The sequence below is a fragment of the Crocodylus siamensis genome, chromosome 4 (assembly GCF_052110815.1).
Source record: "Crocodylus siamensis isolate JL-2025a chromosome 4, ASM5211081v1, whole genome shotgun sequence".
Lineage (NCBI taxonomy): Eukaryota > Metazoa > Chordata > Crocodylia > Crocodylidae > Crocodylus > Crocodylus siamensis.
This window is the reverse complement of record NC_143398.1, coordinates 115,255,617-115,277,410: the sequence shown is the minus strand read 5'-3', so window position 1 is coordinate 115,277,410 and position 21,794 is coordinate 115,255,617. Positions and strand designations below refer to the sequence as shown.

At 39.7% G+C, this 21,794-nt stretch overlaps 1 protein-coding gene across 15 annotated transcripts in view; it reads left to right on the top strand.

Annotated features, from left to right (window-relative positions):
- Window positions 1-21,794, top strand: part of MICAL3 (microtubule associated monooxygenase, calponin and LIM domain containing 3) — a 231,236-nt gene that overhangs the window by 135,629 nt on the left and 73,813 nt on the right. For all 15 annotated transcript variants that reach the window (XM_090043473.1, XM_090043486.1, XM_090043484.1 and 12 more), the window contains one exon: window positions 21,066-21,261. In XM_090043473.1, the coding sequence (XP_089899599.1) occupies window positions 21,066-21,261 (196 nt within the window). The remainder of the gene's footprint in view (window positions 1-21,065; window positions 21,262-21,794) is intronic.

Here is a 21,794-nt window from a genome sequence, read left to right as displayed (position 1 = left end):
GAGATGCATGTTGCCCTATGCATAGCACCAACTATGTGGGGGGAAAAAACCCCATCCAGGTTAGTTTACTGTTAAAATAAGCATCGGGATTGCCTGTAGGGCAGCATTGCATTGCATGCTTGTATGTATTCACATGTAGATTTAGCAATAGAGAGAGATTTGCACTACTTTATCTCCCATACCAAAGTCATTTTCAGGTGAGATTTCATATACCTTTTTAACCAACATGAAGGAAATTCTAAGTATATCTTAGTGCTCTACAGGGCAGAATAGAAGGAACAGGAAGATGCTAGCTAAAAGCAGTGCTGAAAAGCTTGCTGCAGCTTCATTAACTGCAGGTCAGTTCTCCGCTTTTGTAGCCATATATAGTGTAGCCATCTACTTTTTGGATCCTGTTCCTGCTGGTTGGGTCAGGAAGTTTGTGGCTAGTGTTTATGATTCTGTGGGTTTGTTTGCTTGTTTGCTTTAAAAAAGAGATTTAACTTTAGACTCCTAGGTTGGGAAATGCAGTAAAAAGTTGGGGTTTTATTCACAGGTAACGATAGGGGTGTTGCAGGATACATCTCCATTAAACTCCTGATTTTTTTTTTTTTTTTTGAAGCACAAATGACTTGTGCTTGTGTGTATGTCTATCTGTAATTTATTAAATTGTGTTAATTAAAGTTTGTGTACACTGTAGAGTAGACCAGTACTGTAAGCATGTGCCTGTCTAAATTGAAACTCTGGGTCAAAGCCATTTTTTCCAAGTCTCCCTTTGGGCCAAACTCCATTAAATGCCACACAGCATTAGCAGTGTCAAATCTCATAAACATCTGAAACCAACTTCAGGGATGATGTGAGTGTAAACTGATTGCAACATCAGTAAAAGAAGGGAAGTGTAATATGCCAAGCCTGTGCATTTGATGGAAGTGCAAAATGAATGTAACTTTGAAGGTGGAAGAAGGGAGCTCAGGGAGATGTGGTGGGACTGCTAATCCTTACATTCTTAACTTCCTTTGGACCTCTTTCCAACAATGCTGGGTCAGATTCAGCCCTGGTAGAAGCAGGCAGAACTCCTATTCAGTAGACTGTTGTAACAGTTTGTGCCAGGGATGACATTTGGTTCTCACAGAATAGCAGATTCTTACACTTCTTCATTTGCACTCTCAACCTTAGCCAGTTTACACTCAACATCTCCTTTACTCATCAGTTTGCCACAATGGGTGCTTACAGACATGGGTACAGGGGAAACCAGCACTTTAGTTTCAGCTTGGCATGCCCCCGTGCTGAGTCCAGCGCATGCCCAGAAGAGGAATTGCATCAGTTTGACCTGGCTTGCCCAGCATTTGTATAGCTCACGCACTTCAGCCGGGCTTTCTGGCACTTTTATTGATAGCCTGTTCCTCTTCCAGTAAAGCGCTGTGTGGCTTGGAGTTTTTTGGTATTTTTTCCCACGTCTGTCAACACTCTTTGCGTCTAAACTAGCTGGAGTGAATAGGTAGAGCCTAAGGGACATTCACACTTTTGAACACCATTCAGCTGGTTAAGTTGACAGAGGTACAATGAGGTCACACTAAACACTTTCATTTGGGATGTTACTAACTGGATCAGCATGTGTTAACTTTGCTAAATGTGTCAGTTTTTCACAGTGCAGACACCGTCTAGCTGGATTAAATGTATTTATCTTCCCTTGTGTTGCAATGGCTATAGTTTTAGGAAGCAACCCCTGACCTCCAAGTTGAGTGGTTTGTCAGATAGAATTTTTGGTTCCATTGAGGGTCTTGTCTAGTTTCCATTGAGTGTATGTGGCACACTCAAGGGACTCTGCAGGGGATATTCAGAGTACAAGCTGGAAAGATACAGGTTGTTCTTCAGCTGGGGAAATGGTAATGAAGTGTTAAGCAGTCAATGCCATTTTCTCCCAGTAAAAACAGGACTCTCCTGTGAAGGAAGGGTGGGGAAATTGGTGACTGTGCTTTCAGTGCTGACCTCTGGCATGCTTGTGGTAGATCTGTAAGCCTTCTCTGTACTTTGTCTGCCTGTTTGTTTCTCTCTCTTTCTGCAATTGCCTTTGTGCCAAAATTGCTGTTGCCAACAAAGAAAAAAAACCCCACTTGCTTTTCAACTGTCTCTTCCTTTGATAATCTGTAACCATTGTCTCTTGAATTTTTTAAATATGATTTACAGTTTTTTTATGTAGTTTTAATATGCAAGTGTTGTTTCTCTGTTTGTTCTAAAGGTCTGTAAGAATTTATTTCCCAACTTTTAGTACCCTCTCAGATGGACTTGGAACAGTCTCTTCCCAGGCAGGATGCATGATAATGATTCTTTCGATGTCTTTGGGCAGACAAGTAGGAGATTCTGGGGTAAAATGTTTCCTAGAGTAGGGTAGCACTCTGTCAGTAAGCTCCTTCCTTTCCTACACACATCAGAGGGTTCAGATAGGAAAGGCCTTATGGGGAAAATCTCATCTGATGCTTGACAACATACAGTAGTAACAGATTCCATGATATTTAAGATAGTTGTTGAACTTAATGAAAGACATGTTGGGACACAAAATATAAACTACAATGAGCAGCACTTGCCTGCAACAGGTATGGGAGAGAGGTAAAAACTTCCTGCCATATAGCTCCATGAATGGAGACTGGCTGCATATAACAATAGGAATACAATAAAAAATGCTGGAAGCCCACTCATGTACATGCCACATGTACAGTGAGTGCAGGACAGTTCTTTTGTATGGACTCTACATAGTCTCTACACAACAAACAAAGTTTTTGGCTCATATGGAAAGCTCTTTTGATGATTTCAAGAGTGAGAAAAGGATGGCTGTTTCCTATGCACCCCTTAATGCATAGGGACTTCCCTTGCCATCTTTTTACACATGCAGCTTTTCATGGTCCCTGGTGAACACACACATGGACCTTGTATAGAATCTCGCTTGGGTGTGTAAATAAAGTACAAATGAGTTGTGTGTAGTTGAATGTGCTAGTGAACTTTGCTTTTATAAGTTGTCCACATGCCATTTTGCCTAAATTGTCCATGCCTTACTTGTGAACTCAGTTCACACCAACAGAACCCTATTTTCTCATACAGAGGAATTTACCTACACCAGAACCCTGTGTTTGTAGGTGATTGTATACAATCATGAACAAAGTCAGTGTTGGTTTGGTTTAGTTTTCTGTTTTGTTTTGAAAATTTGGCCCCATTTGCTTTTCAGTTTTAAACTTTAAAACATGTTAGTACACCACCTGTAGCAATCTTATGATAGTGTTCTGTTTGTCACTTGCTTTTAAAACACCTTCTTTAAGCATACCAGTCTCTAAATCAGTTTTTTAAAAACTGCCTAAAGTCATTGCTTCAGCGTGCACTATCAAAACAGGTACATCCAGATTTGAGGCAGGGGTCAGAAGAAGACTTCCTCTGCTTTTTTGCCTTAAACTTTTACTGGAGTTGGGAGGAGTAGTAGTAGTCTGCATTTTTACACATTTGTGTAAAATCCTTCTCTGGGGTTCTGTATACTCGGAGAAGCTGATGTAATTTTACCCTCTTCTTCAACCTACACAAATGTAAACTTCAGAGTAATGCCCCATATTTCTGGAAGCCGAGTAGGATATGGATTGACTGATTAGAACCAGGTCCCTGATCAGTAAATCATGTTCTCCTCCTGTAGTTGGGTCTGTTCTCTTTTTAGGATGTGTGCCAGACTGTTCCTAGTCCATCACGTTCCTTTTCAGTGTTCTTACCAGGATTTGTTTGAGGAGAGATTGCCATGGGAGAGCAGGTCTGCCTACAAAAAAAATCTGAAGAGAGGGAAGAGATACATGGCACTTAATGTCCAAAATATGTTGAGAGGTACTAACATAAGGGTGGTAGAACTAAATACAAAAAAAGCTATTGGAGATGAGGCAAAACATGCCAAAATGCTGAAACTGATGTGTTTTGCTCAGAACCTGATCCTGCTGAGAATACTGTCCTTGGGAGAAGGAGGGCTCCCAGCTCTGTCCTTCTCTTTAGCTTTCAGACCTGTAGGCTTGTTCCACTGAATGACTTGTTTATTTTTGTGATTATATGTGTTTTCTGAAAGATGATGTGAATCTTTCTGGGTACTTTCAAAAACTGCATAAAACGTTTGTTATGCCTTAGGAAAAGAGATGTCAAATCAGTCTAAAAGAGACCTTGCTGCTTTTTGACTTCCTGAGAAATCAAGGAAGTTTTTTCTCTTTGAAAAAAAGAATCTGATAACTATCTCCTGGGTGCTGGGCTTCACTCAGTGGAACTGGAGTTTACATGAAACTAACTTTCTTATGGAAAATGATTGAGTGAGATTATCGGTGCCCAGAAAGGGTCTACATGTCCACTTACAGCTGCTTTAAATTTTTTAATTTATGAAATTATTTTTAACCTGTTTTGTTTTGGGGTGTGTGTCTTTAAATTATGTAATTTCTGGTTTCTATGTTGTTGTGAATTTAATTCAATATTTGTTGAAATGTTCAAGGGAATAAATACCAATCAATCTTCAGGTTTCTGAGTGTTTCTTTTGCATTCCCTCCTTTGTTTCTGGCAAAGGAAAGGGCATGGGGAACAACCTTTTGGTGGGAGGAGATTGAAACAAATAGACCTAGCAAACTGAAATACCTAAGAAGTGATAGGGGAAGCCCCATCACGTATACCATTTGTAACTGGAAAGTACTAAAGAAAAATTCAGAGAGTAGTCGTGAAGTGTCAGGAGATAGATTTGATGAGCAGCATGCTTTGTGTATATTTACTCCTGAATTCCATTATCATGTTAGTCTTTTCACTGCACACCTTTTATACAGAGGTAGAGAGTAACACATACTTCTGTAGAAAATATGTCAAAACTGCTGGAATTAAAAAATCTGAGATGCCCTTCTAAGGTCTGTTTTGGATGAATGGGCTCAACATAAATTGTTTTTTTTCCAACTTATCTTTGCAGCAGAAGGAAAATGTTTCATTAGTGCTTCCCAGCATTCCTTCTAACCCAGTTACTCAAGCCTTGTATCCTGTATCCTACCAAGCTGTCAGCTGCCAGTATTTGTGGCACTTGACAGTAACACCTAACTGTCATCCTGACAGTTGGTAACTGGGTTGCTCTCTCCTGCTGTGACAAAGATCCAGTGAAAAAATAAAGCAGCTTATGTTTTTATGAATTTACAAAGGGAGCTAGCTGTCAAAGCAAGTCAGTATTTAGATTAAATAACCTCAAGGGTCCATTTATGAATCTTTTTTTTTGTTGTTTAAAATGTTTTTAAGGTGAGGAGTCAACCTGTGTCATCAGTGGTCGTCTTTTTCTTCTTTCACCCTTTCTCCTGCTGATACTAGTCCTGTGATGTCCTGACTTCCACCAACACAGTGAATTGAAGTTTTGCACTGAGTAGTTTTGATGCTGTCAAGCATGTAAGGGATTAGTCTATTTTAAGAATCCAATCTGTCCCCTCCCTTGCATGCTACTTATTACATCATTGGCAACTGAAACTGAATAACAGCAGATGGCTTGGGGGATTCTAGTTGTGGAGGGGACGTTAAAAGCGTGGGGAGATAAAATGATGTGTTCATGTTGATACTGCTGAAAGACACATCATGTCTGCTGTGCTGGTGGTAGCATAGGTGGTGTAGAGCCAGGGCTTGGTCCCCCCAACACCTTTCACACCAGCCAGTGATGGCAGCAACAACATGATGCTGCCATCCTGCAGTGCCCAACGCTGCTTGGTGTGTAGCCACTCTGCCGCCTTGTACAGCACTAGCACTCTGCAATGGTTCTGTGGGAGGGAGGGCTGGGGGTCAGGCAGGGCTCAGCCTCTCCAAATAATATTTTCCCCCCACTGCTTATGAGGTGGTAACCAGAAGAGTTTAACCTGCAAATAGGTTTAAACCTTGAAATGTTATAAATAGAATGTGAAACTAATCTGTGAGATTTCTGTTGGGAAATAGAAGCATTCCATGCTTTAAGAATCACTTTTTGATCTCTTCCAGCCATATTGAAACCCTGGATTATGCATAGTTTAATGTGGTAGGAAAAGAATTCAGAGCCAGCTGGAGGGCAACAGGGTTCCTGGATCTTTTCTGGGACCTTTTGAAGTGATTTGGATTCTCTCTTCTCCCCAAACTGTTTCTGTTGCTATATTCTTCTCCTTTAGCTCCATACTAAGCAGCTATGCTTTCCATAGGATTGTTTCCCACATGGGTGATACCTGTTATGAAACTGCCTGTCTTCCCTTTTTCTCTTATTACAGAATGACAGGTTATTCTGGAGAGCTGTTTTAAAGGAAGTACCTTAGGAAGGGAGAATCTGAAATGGATGTGTTCTGAAAATTATCCACAGGTGTTCATTGTAAATTATTATGTGAGGGGTGTCACCTGATAGCATCAATGTAGCAAAAGGATCAAGTTGGAGGCTGGTTTCATCCCTTCTAGTCTGTCCTCTTGGGATCAACCACTTGCTTCAGGGGTTTCAAAACCTGTAGTGGCTGATCTCATCCCCATTACAAGTTAGGTCAAATGTTCTCTCTGCAAAGGGACAAAATATTTTCAAATAAACTACGGGAGCATAAGTTTGTGTTACGGGATAATTCCCAGAGACAGTGTCCTGTTTTTCTGTGAGGTCTCCACAGATCTTTCTCATTTTCCACTGTTTCCCCTGTGATTTTTTTTTTTCATTGTAATTGTATTGCTGTTATCTTAGACTGCTGACAGTCTTAAAAAAAACAGCCCAAAACACGCTTTACCAGAAGAAGCAGCATGTTAGTTTGACTGGACTCTGCAGCGTCTGTATAGATTGGGTGCTTCAGAAGGGCTTTTGGTGCTTTTATCTAATGCTGATTCAACCAGCTGTTAGATAAAAGTGCCAAAAACACCCCAGTAAAGCACCAGATCTATACAGACATTAGACAAGCCAAGTCTAACTAACGTGATGCCTCTTCTAGGCATGCACTGAGCTTCGCACACAGAACTTAAAGTAAAGCACCATAGGGGGTGGGGAGTTCACATCTGCAAGCAGGCCTAGTGCATGATGAAAATTGTGCTCTACATTTTGCCATGATGGAGAGGGTAGAAACATTCCAGACAATGTTTGTCCCCTTACAAATTTGCTCCTGGTTTAGAAATCCTGTTTATAAATGAAGCAAAAGGTCTCGCTTCTCACCAAGTTCTCTATCCCTCCTTACATCAGTCTCTCCACAATGTGGGATGGACTGTTACAACTATTTATTAGTGAAGAAGAAACCCTGTGTACTGTAACTAAATCTCAAAGAATCAAGCTATCAGAGATATCACTTTTGTTAAATTGTTCTACAAATGGATCAGTTAATCTAGGAATGAGGGAAGAGAGAAAGTGGAAAACTTGGGTGTACCAGACCTACCTCCTGGATCTACAGTCCTATAAAGAGAAAACATTGAATGTTAGTGCAAGAGCAAGGCACATAATGAGCTTCCAGTTGATAGTACCTATCTCACTTTAAAGGGCTATATTAAAACTTGACACACGTGCTCAGGCAGGTAAATGGTACCTTCATTTTATAGACAACTCACCACAGTTTGCTGACTTGTTTCAGGTTACAGAGAAAGTAATAGACCCATTAATAGAACAGCGAAGTCCTGCTTCCCAATTCTGTGTGATAATTGCATTGTGTTATCCCTGCTTCATGAATGACCTGGTTTTGGAGTAGTCACCCAAATGGGATAAACTCCATAGAAGGTCATTTGTAGCATTAATCTCTTGCTGACGTTAAAAGCGTGGGGAGATAAAATGATGTGTTCATGTTGATACTGCTGAAAGACCTTGTGAAGCATCTCTTATCCCCTGTGCTTTAGTTACTAGAGTGATCTGTAATGAGTCCTTAGTGGGTACTGGCTACTTGACATTCATTTGCTGAACTTGAAAGCTGAGCTTCATTACAACCCCCTCCAAAAAAAAAAACAAAAAAACCCCCAAACAAACCAAAAACCCTACTTTGAGTCATATTTTCAAACTGAGGTGCCTACTACTAGGTTTCTAAGTCTCAGTTTAGATTCATAAGTAAAAATGTTCTGACTCTTGGCACACTGAGCCATCAGGAACCTCACAGAAGTCAATGGGAACTGAGCAGGTGCAGATATAGGAGGGGTTGTGGTGGCATGGCTGCACCCTGCCTTTTGGATCATGCTACAGAAGCAGCAGGTAGGGACTTTAAATCTCCACAGCAGGTGATAATCTCCTCTGCTCTCAGCATTCACTCTGTTCCTTTCTGTGCTCTGAAGTATCTCCTCTTCCCTGCCTGCTGCTGCCACTGCCTCCAGCTGACCAGGGTTCAGGGGGAGCTCCATAGTTATTCCTATCCTACTCCAGCCAAGCTGTGCAGGGAGCCAGGGACAGCAATAGCAATGATGGTGGATTCCCTCTCCCTGCCAGGTCACCCTGGGTTTTCCGTACCAGTCCTGGAGCTGGCATGGGGAGGGGAAAACAGTTTTCTGCTGTGCCTGTCTCCCATGCAGTCAGTCCCCACAGCATGGGTGAGGAATGGTTGGGACAGCAGTGATGGTAGGCATGTCTCCCTTACCCATAGCCAGAGGTGTTAGTAGAGAAGTCAAGGGGAGGAATGGGAAGAGAGGTGCCCCTAAGCATGGAAAGAAAGGGAATAGGTGTTGGGGGATGGTTACCTGATTGGGGGACTTTAAAAAGTGCCTATCCATTGCTCCCACAGCGTGTTCTGGTACTTTGTGCAGGTAGAAGGCTGGGAACAGTGGCTGCAGCCCCTGCTTTAGCATTAGTTGATGCTCCAGCATTGGTTGCTGCTCCTGTACACCCCCTCTTTAAAATCCTAGATTCGCCTATTGGGATATTCAACAGCATTTGGAATATTAGGCCATTTTTCTGGAACATCCCTTAATGGGGATTTGGAAGCTTACCTTTTAAGTTTGAAAGGGTTGGAATAACCTTGACCAGATTTTTTGGTCATGGACCCCAAAAAACTGATTTTTTGAGTTTTGGATCACTCTGCCAACCAAAGGCTGGACTGAAACACTTTTTTCCCTGAGAGAAACAGACATTAGTATAAACATTTCCATTTGTCATAAACAAAGCTAGAAGAGTCAGATACGGTAGAGGACAAACTATATACCATGAATTCTGTATTTCTCTTTAGACCTGCAGCTTTGTTATCGAGAGCCCAGCAACAGTGAAGAGGAGATACAAAATTAATTCTCTCTTTCTTTAAAAATTTCTCCAAATATATGTTCTTATCATGTGTAAGTAAGTACATCTGCCCTGTGTAGCAACTGAAACACCCAGAGATCCCTTCATCCCAGTTCAGACATATTTGGCCATGTAAGAAAAAATAGCATAAAAAAGGAAATTCAAAATACTGGTTGTAATGTGCAGAAGTAATAAGGGAAAAAAAATCATTACATGAGACAATTGAGAGAAATGGTCTGAAAAGTGGGGGGGGGCAGGGAGTGAAAGCCGCAGATATAGTATCTGTCATTCATTTCTTACCATGGTGAAGCATGTTTTAAGACAGAAAAAAATAATCCGCTTTCCCTATAGAAGGGGGACCTGTACCATGGTAGATGCATGTATCATCACCTGCCAGTAACTAAACAAAACTTAAAGTATAGAATAATCAACAGTTTGTGAAACTGAGAAAAGTCTGGAGGAAAGTCAGAATATTCTGGCAAAAAAACATTACTACTGGTATAAATCAACTGGATGAGAGCATTCCATCAAAATCTTTCCATAGGAAGTTTCCACTGCTTCTGGACTCCCATCATGTGTTTTATTCAGTAGAAATACCTTCTGATCCTTCCTTGTTTTGGACTTTATAGACTTCTTCAGAGGAAGCATTGCATAGTCACTCATTGACCCTGTTGGCATGGTCCTCAGATTTCCAAAATAATCAATGTAGTTGATGAGTTTTGAGAATAAAATAATCTGGGATTTGGTCATACTGCAAATATAGTCGTATTTTTCTTGGACAGATGCACGTTTAAAGATTAGCAAGCAGTTCCATTCAGCATTCTGTTTAGTTATTTACATTTTGCCTCAAAAATGTGTTTAGTCTGAATTTCCCTATACTTACTGGCATCCCAAAACCCAGTGTTTATTTTATGGAAATTTTCATGAGTCTTGGTTGGTTGGTTCAGAAGTTAGCCACATCTTTGGGGTGATCTTAAATTCTTTTTAGGTCCACATAACACTGCTGCAGAGTGTACGTTTGTTTAGTGTAATGTCAAATTTGATATGTGCCTTATCTTTAATGAGTAAGTGTCTTTTATGAAAAATTGTGTTTGAAATTATAGCGGTTTTCAAAATTCTAGGGTGTTTCAGAAAACTAGTCACAAGATATGAAACACTGCATGTTTGCAGGTGTTAGGTAGTTATTTCCTCCAAAATCTAGGAGAACGATATCGAAGGTAGCCCCTTGTTATAGAGCACTCTGCATTGTAGCAGTTGCTAATGGTATAATGCAGACAAAGATGTGTCATATCTAAGACCATCCTGGAATGGGTTGATTGTGGAAATAGTGCTAAATTGCAATTGATGAGATGATCTAGATTTGTATGGATGGTTTCATCAGAATAGAAGAACTAAGTTATGGATCTGATTTATTACTTGATTTTTTTAAGGCTTTTGCTTATGTATAATTCTTAATAACTTTATTTTTGATACTTTAGATCAAAATATTTGCCAAGAACCCAGACAACAATTTCAGAGAGAGAAAGCAGACATGCCTTTTATATTAATAGTTTCACAACATACTTTTGGATGAAAATGTTCAGTTCTTTGCTGGAAAGCACTACTTGCACATTTAGAAATACTCTTGATAATTTTATGCATCATGATAGCCTGACTAATTCAGTGAGTGTATAATTTAATAAAATTTTTGGTAGCAGTAAAATTAAAAGTTACGGACAGGGGGACAGGAGCAAGAAATGAACACCAAATGCATGAATCTGTAGTTGTAGTGATGCAGTAGGCTGGACACGGGAGAATTCCATTATAATATAATTACAATAATTCTTTTTAATAAATATTACATCATAAGAATCATGGAAAGAAGGTATATGAACAGGGACCCCAGTGTGTTAAAAATGAAGCATCACGCCTATGCTTTCTCTCTGCTTTTGTTTTTTTTCAGTCCACTATTTCTGCTACGGTAAGTAGGGTCCCTGGTGGCTTTTTTGAGATAGGATAGTTTAAACAGCTGGCAGTACAGAACTCAGGCCTTTAAAGCAATGCTTGTCTTTAGCTAAAAAAAAATTTTGCTCTCTTCCCATGCTTCAGTTCCTTTTGAAATTAAAACTACCTGACAACAGGATGTGGATGTTCAAACTACTGTAGAGAGTTCAAGAACCCAGAGGATACCAAATACAATTTTTAAAAAAATGGTGAATTACTTGTTTGACAGCAAAGTAAATTTTGATACCTTTTAGAGTGCCTAAATCAGATATATAGCATGAAGTTTCCTAAGCCCAAGCTCATTTCATCAGATTCTGTGATTTGTTACCAGCTATGCTACATACCAGGTTTATGGGCATGTTAGACATTCATGATTTACTTGAAGAAATCGCCTAAATATTATGGACCTCACCTTTTGTAATGTTTTGTAGTGTGCTAACAATCAGAAATAAAACTGAAATTGTACAAATGCTAGGATTTTCTTCCAAAAGTGCAGTGGGGAAAACCAGTTTTTGTACTGTTCTGAAGCATGGATTAGATGACCTAATGTCTTTTTTTTCTGTCTCCAGCCCTGGGGTCTTTCCAGGGGTCAAAACAGCTATGTTCCTGGATTATTCTCTACCACTCTGGAAGAGTAGGCAGTTTTTATGTATGGTTAAACAAGTACACGCACTGAGCCTTAACTTTCCATTACTTTATAAAAATGTTTGGCACTTTACATCCTCAGAGCTTCAGCATAACTTCATGCTGCAAGTCTGTGGGTGGGTTTTGGCTTTTTTTCAAGTGACAGGAAGAAGTTAAAGGTGACCCTCAAATAAAACTGATATAACTATATTCACTTCAGGAATATAGTCTGCATATCTTTAGTAACAGAATGAAGACAGACACTCCTTTGAATCAGTAGCCTGTTTTTCAGGCTTTGCTTCACCTATGCCTTTAGAAGGATCGCTTTGTTCTGAATGTCTTTCTAAATCTGTTTGAGAAAAGCACCAAAATTATAACATCTCTAAAGCAAATATAGAATGTGATAATATCTTGTGTCACATGAAAACATTTTGATGAATTTAGCAGGAATGAGATCAAACTTCTATTGTTTATAGCAAGGTCTTAATTCTAACTAGGGGGTATTGAGTATATGGAGGAGGGCTTTCCTTTCTACAATTAACTTTTGAGAATCTTCCCTCCCAGTTCCTCAAATATTTTGACCTTTCTTAAAGTTATTGTGAATTATGCTGAACTTGAAAACTGGCCTTGAACTGAGTAAATACTTACTTTATATTTTGTTAGTGGTTGGGGGGATGGGACAGTTTTTGACAGGAATCTTACCAAGTTTTTTATTTTCTAAAGTGCAGATTGCAACATGAGGTATTGAGTCAAGGAAGATTCCTTCTTGTAAAACCTCTTGGACAGCTTTGGAAATGGCGCTCGTTCTTTAACACCTCCATAACGCAGGTCTCAGCATAAAGGGATCTCTTATTAAACTTCTTCCACCATTGCAATCCCCAATGCTCATTTCTCTAAATGTGCCTTTTCCTGATGTACCAGGAATCTTTGCTTGCACAACAGTTTGAGAAACACTGAGCTGTGGCATGCCAGTTACAATGCGAGTGTTGACATGTTGGGCACTGGGTGGAAAACACTCTTGCCTTTATTGGCTATTCCAAGTTTACCTTTCTATGCTGGGAAAGACCTTTTATTTTCATTTTATGTTAAAAGCCAGAAGAGACTGGAGGCAATTATGATTCACTAGTTGTATCTCCTGTATTACACAGGATTTTCATTGGTAATTCAAACCCAGTAACTTTGGTTCAGTAGAGCATATCTTTTAGAAAACCATCCAGGTTTAATTTTAAAAACTTGAAATGAAGAAGAATCTGCAGTTTCATTCCTCTTGTTCAGCATGGTATGCATTTTTTGTGTAGAATGCTGAGTATTTAAAAGATGACTGAAGAATTTTAGATGCTGTCCATTGAGATATTCAGCTTGCAAACTTCCGCTCGTTTTGAATCCTGTATGTGGTATTCTTGATATTCCCATATGACGTTGTGCTTCTTCTCATCCCAGCTCCTTGTATTTGAAGTTTTTGCATTTAACAGAACCTAAGCTTCATCAGGAAACAGCAGTAGCCAGCCTCATTGTGGACATAACTGTCTGGCATAATAAGTAAAGGAAGAAGAAAAAAAAGTCTGGGGAGACCAGTCAGAATGACATAGGTACTTGGTGTTCATTGTACGTTGCAATTCAGATAAATGCATCAGCTCCTTTATTTGAGCAATATCTGTATCTCTCATTTCTATCAAAATATGTAGGCTTTAAAGCTGTGCTATTTACGGTTCAATGGAACCTACAGCATATGCACAATTTTGAAATGTGGGAGTTGGCCTGCATGAAGAGAGAATGTGCAAGAACTCACTAAACCTGCTGAGCTCTTTTTCTACATGGTTTCTTACAGGTCCTTAAGAGAAGTGATGACTTGCTCTTCTACCCATTTTCCCCTTTAAAGTCTCTTTGTCTTGTTCCTCCAACTTTAAGACGGCACTTCGTGCAGGGTTGAACCTTGTTTTATGGCTTTGTCTGGGATGCAGTGCACTCTAGGATATTAAGCCTCAGGTCTTAGGTCCTAGGTCTTGGGTATAGTTGGAGGAAGTACTGGGGTGAAGGGGAAGGGATTGCTAACTGAATCTGTCAAGACAGACCAGTAAGTCTTAGCCAACTGGCAGTGGTTAGAAAGGCATCTGAAAAAAAGTGCCAGAAAAGCTCACAAAATAAGATTTGATACTGAAATATACAGTTGTTTTTTTTTTAAATAAGGATTTTATTAGATACTTCTAACATGCTCCTTCACCATCAGAAATCCATGGTGAGCTGCAGACAAGCTTGAGAAATTTCACCCCAGAGGATGATACCTATATTTAAAACGCTTGAAAATGGAGGCTTACCTCTCTCTCTCTCTTTCTCTCTCTCTCTCCATTCATTTCTAAGCTGAAATTTTATTAATAAATTATGTGCACTCCGTATTATTTAAGTGCCTGGAAGAGGGTCGCATGTTCCTTCTCTATTGTACGTCACCTTTAATATTCTCTTGTTGCCTTAGTTTTGATACTTTTATTTACTAAAGAAGAAAATGCCCAAGTGGGATCTATTCAATTTCAGGTTTTAAATTGTATAAGAATTCAAGGAATTCAGAATGAAAAATGTCATAGGAAGTATATTGATGCCTTCTCTCTTGTGCATATACACTCCTGTAGATAGCCTTGTTTGTATTATAGTAGCTCTCAGGCCTCAGCTGAGATTGAGGGACCAGTTATGCTAGGCATAGTATTGAGAAACATATTGAAAGACAGAAGGATAGGGAAGCTTCTCAGGCCCCAGCAGCAATCGCAATTGTTTCTAAAATAAGAGGATAGGAAGGAAAGCTTTCATGCAGAAGAGTAAGGCAAGGGGCACTTCAGCACTGGAATGTTATCTCTGGATGCAGGGCTCTTTACAAGAGTTAGGCTGCGTCAGGGATGAGATAAATAAGGAGCTCTGGCAGCTTTCACACAACAGCTAAGCAGCCTATTCTGTTAGGAAAAACAGTTCCCTAGGGATGATCTATGTACTGTTCATAGTCGGCAGCTCTTCTAAAATACAGAGCCATTGAGTCTGGTCCTGAAAATGCTTTTCCTATTTAGGATGTCATTTTTAGATTTTTGAGCTGATTCCTTGATGGGTGACAAGCTACTTCTAGCATTCAGGTGCCTCCTAGTGTTTTTTTGGTTAATGACATATTTTTCTTTTTATTTCATCATATGCGGTTTCATTGGCCCCTTTCTATCAATTTGTGAGCAGCTTCTAGTTTGACTACATTGAGTCTATGTACATCATGCAGCTGTTGTTCAGGGGGAACATGTAGTGGTAGGTGGGGGTTAATCAATGTGCTCCTTACAAAGGTATTCTACAGGTACTGCTATAGAGTAGCTATATGCTTGTTTGTGAGCAGTATCTTCCTCTACTGATGTCTTGAACAGCAGCCTTGTTATCTTCAAGTACTCTTTGGCAGTTTTTTTAAAACTGGGGCATGCCATGGCTTACCAAGGAGTATGCGTCTAAATTTTAATAATGGTGGCATTATTTCTGCTTGGTGAACACAAGGTGAGTAATGTCATTGGCACACATTGACATCTGTGACATTAGTGTCAGGTGAAGAGGCAACAAGCAGCAATACTTTGCAGGTAAAGGGGTACGTAGCCAAAAAAAACTGAAAAACCACTGTTCTGTGGGAACCATTTACTGGAATAGCGTGTGTCACTAAGAAAGAAATGTCTGGGGAAGGTTTAAATTTTCTTTTCTCTAGCATTGCAGACCCTAGTGAACCAGGCGTAATCTTGGCAATGTTATTAATCTACTGAATTGAGCAAACTGGCCAGCAGTCATCAATCTTGCTCCACCTATTTTTTTTGTAAGAAAGCAAGTATAAGCCAAGCTGCTTGTATTAATGGCAGTACTCCTAAAGCTGTGAAGTAGCAATTTTCCTTCTCTATTTAATGATGCAGACAGCTTGGAATCAGTTAATATTTGTACATTTGTGTTTAATTGGCAGGTCTGACACTGTTTTTATTGACATCCAAGTGGAGCCTGATAATTTTTTAGAGACTAAAAACAAATCCTTGGTGCAAGGTGTGTCCAATTAGGGCTATCTACTAGAAGTCTGTATTCCAAGCTAGCAGTAAGTTGAGCTTCATAGATCCTATTCTCTAATAGAAAACTGTATTTTTCCTATGCAAAATAAAATGGAGGGTTCTGGCCAGTTGTTCTGAATTTCATACCTATAAAGAATAAAATCAGTCTTACATAATTCCCCAAGTGCATCTGGGAATGTTCTTCCCACTTTCTTGAGATTTTATGGAGTATAACACATGTGAGGCACACAGGCATACCTTATCTACACTCCCTTGTCATACAGCTTACACATAACTTTTATCCGTTATCTTTATTCTATAGACACTTCCACTGAGACACTTCATATGTCCCCATATACTGTGGTAGGGTTGATTTTAATTCTCCTTGCCCTATGCATGTTGGGGGGATAGAGTTATAGGTACAAGTCTACTAACTTTTACCTAACACACATGCCTGGGGGTTGCTTACATGACTATCATTAGCCTGTATAAATGTCAGTTTGGTTTCCCTCTCTAAATGGGGAAGCTCCTACAATTTTTATCTCTGTATCTTTGCAGTGAAATTTTGTTTTTCTTAGTGGTCTTAACCATACTCTGAAAATAATTCTTCTGAGGATCTGACAAGAAGACCAAGGCTCTGATGAAGAAAAAAAGGTGAAAAAACCTGTGGAGAAGCAATTCCTTTTATCCTTTCTTATATCTCTGAACTACATGGCTGTATTGCAGAATAAGCAGAGTAGGCAAAAAAGAAAGAGGACAAGCCAGAAATAGCATGTGAAAGCTGTTCATGCTGGGAGAGCTGGATCTAACTAGAATACACTGTAATCTTCAAAGTCCAGTATGGAAAACTTGTTTTGTGAGAATGCACTATAGACTTTACATGGTCCTTTTCCATTATCCATAATCCATTTCGCTTGCTGTTGCCCAGGATTGGCAGATTAGCATTCCAGGTCAAATCCCTTGATGCTGAAAACACAGAGCTGGAGAATGTAACACAGCTTACAAAAATAGCTTTGGTTGACGTGGTATCACCATCTAGGCATCTCAGAGAACGAACTGAAGCATGAATCCTAGCCGTTAAACAGTTCAGTTCTGTTAAAAACAATTTTAAAATGCTGCCATAATGTAAGACCTTTTTGCTGCAGCAAAGGGTAGAGACCAAAACTATCCTTGGAAAGGCAGGACAGTTTTCTGACCTTTGAGTAGGTTTATGTGGTTTAGATCATATGGCAATATGGTGATCCCTACCCACATTCCATTGGACACATTCGCAATGTAAAAGATCTTCGTAAAATTAGAGAGAGAAATACTGGCAGAAATTATCACTATGAAGTTTTTTTATTATAAAATGAAAACTTCATAATTTTTACAAAAAAGAAGCAAAAACCTAACATCCAGAGACCTGGAGTGTTCCACCTTTGCTCCATCCAGCCTTTTGTTTGAGCTGAATTTTCATACCTGGAAAACAAGTTCCCCACAACAGAACTGCTTAGCCAGGAGATTCATTGATGTTAGGGTCAGCAGGGACCTCAGTAGGTCATTGAGTCTGACCCTATGCCTTGGGCAGGAAAGAGCGCTGGGGTCAGATGACCCCAGCTAGATGCTTGTCCAGTCTTCTTTTGAAGACTCCCAAAGTAGGGGAGAGCATCACCTCCCTTGGAAGCCCATTCCAGATTCTGGCAACCCTTCCTGTAAAGGAGTTCTTTCTAATGTCCAGCCTAAATCTGCTCTCCATCAATTTGTGGCCATTGTTCATAGTTACTCCAGGGGGTTGCACTAGTAAATAGAGCATCACCTATTCCCTGCTGCCCTCCTCTGATGAATTTATAGACAGCCACAAGATCACCTCTCAGCCTTCTCTTGCGAAGGCTGAAAAGATCTAGGTCCCTCAGTCTCTCCTTGTAGGGCCTTGCCTGAAGGCCTCTAATCATACGAGTAGCCCTCCTCTGAACCCTCTCAAGATTCTTTCCATCCTGCTTGAAGTGTGGCGCCTAAAACTGGATGCAGTACTCCAACTGCAGTCTGACCAGTGCCGCGTAGAGGGGAAGCATCACCTTCCTAGACCTGTTTGTTATGTATCTGCTAATGCATGATAAAGTATGGTTAGCCTTGTTGATCACTTTGTCACATTGACAACTTGTGTTCATCTTAGAGTCAACTATGACTCCAAGATCCTTTTTTGTTGCTGTGTTGCTGAGATGGTCATCCCCCAGCCTGTAAGTGTGTTGGTGGCTCTTTTTTGCCCAGGGACAGCTCTTTGGACTTGTCTTTGTTGAACAGCATCCTATTTCATTCTGTCCATTTTTTCCAACCTGTCCAGATCCGCCTGGATCTGTTCCCTGCTCTCTGCTATGTTAACTTTGCCCCAAAATTTGGTATGTGCATTCCATCAGCCTTTACATCTTAGCAAAACAGGAAATTTATACCCTGCTTGCCATCAGACAACTTGGAAGTATGTAGAGTGCTTGAACTTTTATTTGAGCTTAATTTGCTTAAAAGGAACTTTTCCACCCAGGGGAACCTATAACATCTTTTTATTCTCCTGTGCAATTTTAAGTTTCATTTCTACCTGGGAGAAATGTTACAAGCTGTGCATTCTCCTTTACCTGAGGAAGGGTGTGAGAGTCCAAAAGCTTGCAAGTAAAGAAAAAGAAATATTGCAACTTTTTAGTTGGTGTAATAAATAAAAGATACCACCAAAAGTCCTGAATATTTTTGCCTGTAGACTAACACAGCTAAAACCTGTATCCCTAAAAAATATTTGAAACTTGTATATCAATCAAGGGGATTCTTTCCTACAAGTTTTATCCCAAATAAATAATCACTTCATAAAGGATAGTGGGAATAACCAGAGAGTCTACAAGGAATTGAAAAAGGTTTTAATCAGCAAAGAAAGCTGTGTCCTGGAGATTGTGAGATTTACCAAAAGTCTTATGGTTAGACTTCATAAATGAAATTAAAGCAAATAGCAATGTATTCTTTAACCCGGTAAATAAAAGTAGAAAAAGGAAAGAGAAATGAGGATAGGGTTGGCACTGAAGTTTATCTAGGTGCATCTCGATCATTGAATTACTATTTTGCCCGAGTTTTCAGCAGGAATGAACATGGAGGCAAAAGCAGTACATGGATATAGAAGTGATCGCACTTGGGTAGGAACATGAACTCAAGCTTATCTGGAAGACTGAAGACCAGATAATATATATTCTAGAACATTTGAAGAACTGGCGTATCAAATTGTAGATTCAGTAAGGGGGATTTTTATCAGTTTGTCCAATTAAATGTCACACCATAGGGCTGGAAAATAGCAAATATAGTAGTCCTGTTTAAGTAAGGAGGAGAAAATAATGTAGACAAGTACAGATCTGTTAAAATGATTTCAATAATATGAGTCTTTGCACAATTTTTCAAGGAAAAGAATAAAGATAGGAAGTAAATAAAAAACAAGATAAAATACAACATAGGTTTACTAAGGGAAGTTGTGCTAGACCTATTTGATAACTAAGTCAACTAATTTACTAGGCAAGAGAGATGCAAGGGATTTCAAGCATTTAATCTAGTGTTGCCTGAGAAATCAGTAGTTAAATTAGGGTGATTTGGGTGAGTTCAGGCACTGTGTAAAGTACATAAGAAACTGGGTAATGACAAGTGATGCTGAAAGGGGAAACATTGCATGATGTGTTACTGACAGAATTCCTCGAGAGTTGATTTGGAAATTAATCTTATGTAATATTTTGTTTAATGACCTTGGCACAGAAAAGCAGAAGCATGCTAATGAAATTTTATGATGACACAAATTTGGGAGGCATCATCAACACAGAGAGGAGTTGGAGTTTCATACAGGAAAAACTGGTTTACAGTGAGAAATGGAGTGAAAAAGTGGGATAAAATTTTATAGTAGAAAGTACCCTAAGAAACTAATAACAAGAATCTGTTACAAACCGAGTGATCATTAGGTAGTAACTGGGAATAAAAAGATCTTGGTATATTAATGAATCACAAGATACTATGAGCCACCATGATGCAGCTGTGAAGTTGACAAATGTGTTCCTAGGATACATCAGGTAAGGTGTTTTCTGCAAAAACAGGGACGTACAAATGCCATTGTAGACAGATTGGTAGGTCTTCACCTCAAATGCTACATACAGATCACCCATATAAAAAATAATAGGAATTCAAGCTGGAGTGGGTGCAGAGATATGCTAGTAGGCTGATCAGAGGATTGGAGAACTTATCTTGAGAGTTTGCCTTGGCTGGTTTACCTCCATAAAAGAAGGCTGAGAAACAATGATCGCTCTTCATAAATAAATTGGGTGTGCGAAAGGGGGAAAACCCCAGGACGGGACAAGAGCTATTTAGGATGAAAGCCAGTGGCACAAAAACAAACAGGTGTAAACTGACTGTGAATGAGCCTAGGCTGGGAATGAAAACAATGTCTAACCATCAGAAGCCTGACATTTGGGAGTATCCTATCAAAAGGAGCAGTGGGGAAAGAAACCAAAATTTGGTTATAAGTTGAAACTTGGTAAGTGTATAAACAGAGTTATAGAATATGATTTTGTGTGGTACTAGGGGACTGGGTTTGATAATGCAACAAGTATATATTCAGGTTTCATGTTCCTTTGTCTAAGGAAAATCAGGTTCTGACTGAGGTTCATTGGCATATGGCTCCAGCCTAGAATTATAAAAGGGGCAAGTTAGACCTAAATTGTGTTAACAGAGTTGTGGTTGAAGTTTTTGTGTATATTTTGAGAGAAAGTATGTTTAGGTCCAGAGCAAAGGAGACCTGATGGGTCCTCAGGGGCTGACTTTTCCCTAAGCAATAGCAGCACTCCTGCTGCTGTCTTGAAGTGGCTTCAGTGGCAATAGTTCTGGCTTCCTGCAGTAGGAGTGTTCCCTTGTCTCCTTTAGTTGAGGCATTCCATATCTTTGGAGGAATAGATAAGTCCCCATGGCAAAGGCCTCCCTGTCCTTTCCTGAACATGGCCTTGGCTTTTGCAACTAGAATATTCTTGTTTCTCCACAAAATCAGAACGTGTAACATTTTGTTAGTGTCCATTGGCCAAAAGCAGTAACAACTTGTCCATTTTACACTATGACTTCCTTTCAAGTTCTCTCAGTAGTGGCTAACATGGTATCCATGTGAATTACTCTTGTGCCTTATTTTCCAGTGTTAGTCTTACACCCCAGCTCTGAAATTGCTTCCAAAAACTGTTTTATCAGATTTATTGTCTGTTCACTGGTTTGCTCTGTAGGTCCTAATATAAATGGATTGGAGGAGCCCAGCCTTGCTAAACGACTACGTGGCACACCTGAGCGGATTGAGCTGGAGAATTATCGATTGTCACTCCAGCAGGAAGAAGAACTGGAAGAGGTTCCTGAAGAGACTCTGGCAGAGCATAACCTGAGCAGTGTGCTAGACAAGGGAACGGAAGAGGATGTACCCAGCAGGTTAGCATGTATAATGCTTATGTCTTTATATCCCTCCACAATCCCCCTCCTCCGTCCCCTCCCTCCCTGCACATGCCAGATTTGTCAGCTTGCTCTCACAGATTGATAATATATATGCAAAAACAAGGCTACCCTTTCTTGCAGGCTTGAGAGATGCATCAGGACTTGAATATTTGAGTTGTTTAATATTGTTCTTAAAAAGTTATCTATTACATTGCAGTTTCTCATTTTCAGTCTTAGAAGGAAAATATTTTTTGGAACATTTTAATTAAAAAATCTGTGTTGTTTCAGCGAGTAGAACAAATGATCAGAGGGGAATATGTTTTCAAACACTGAGAGATATTCTGCCTCTTGCACTCTAACTCAAAATCCTCTTTGGTTTAAAGCTTCAAATGTGACATGCTTAATGCTGCCATGCTGTTGCCATGTCTGAGAGGACTCGGTTTGAAGTAATAGCAATGGCTGTTGTAAAACAGTAAACCCCACTTGCAAATTGGTTCATCATTTGAAAGAAATGAAAGTGAGTGCAGGAG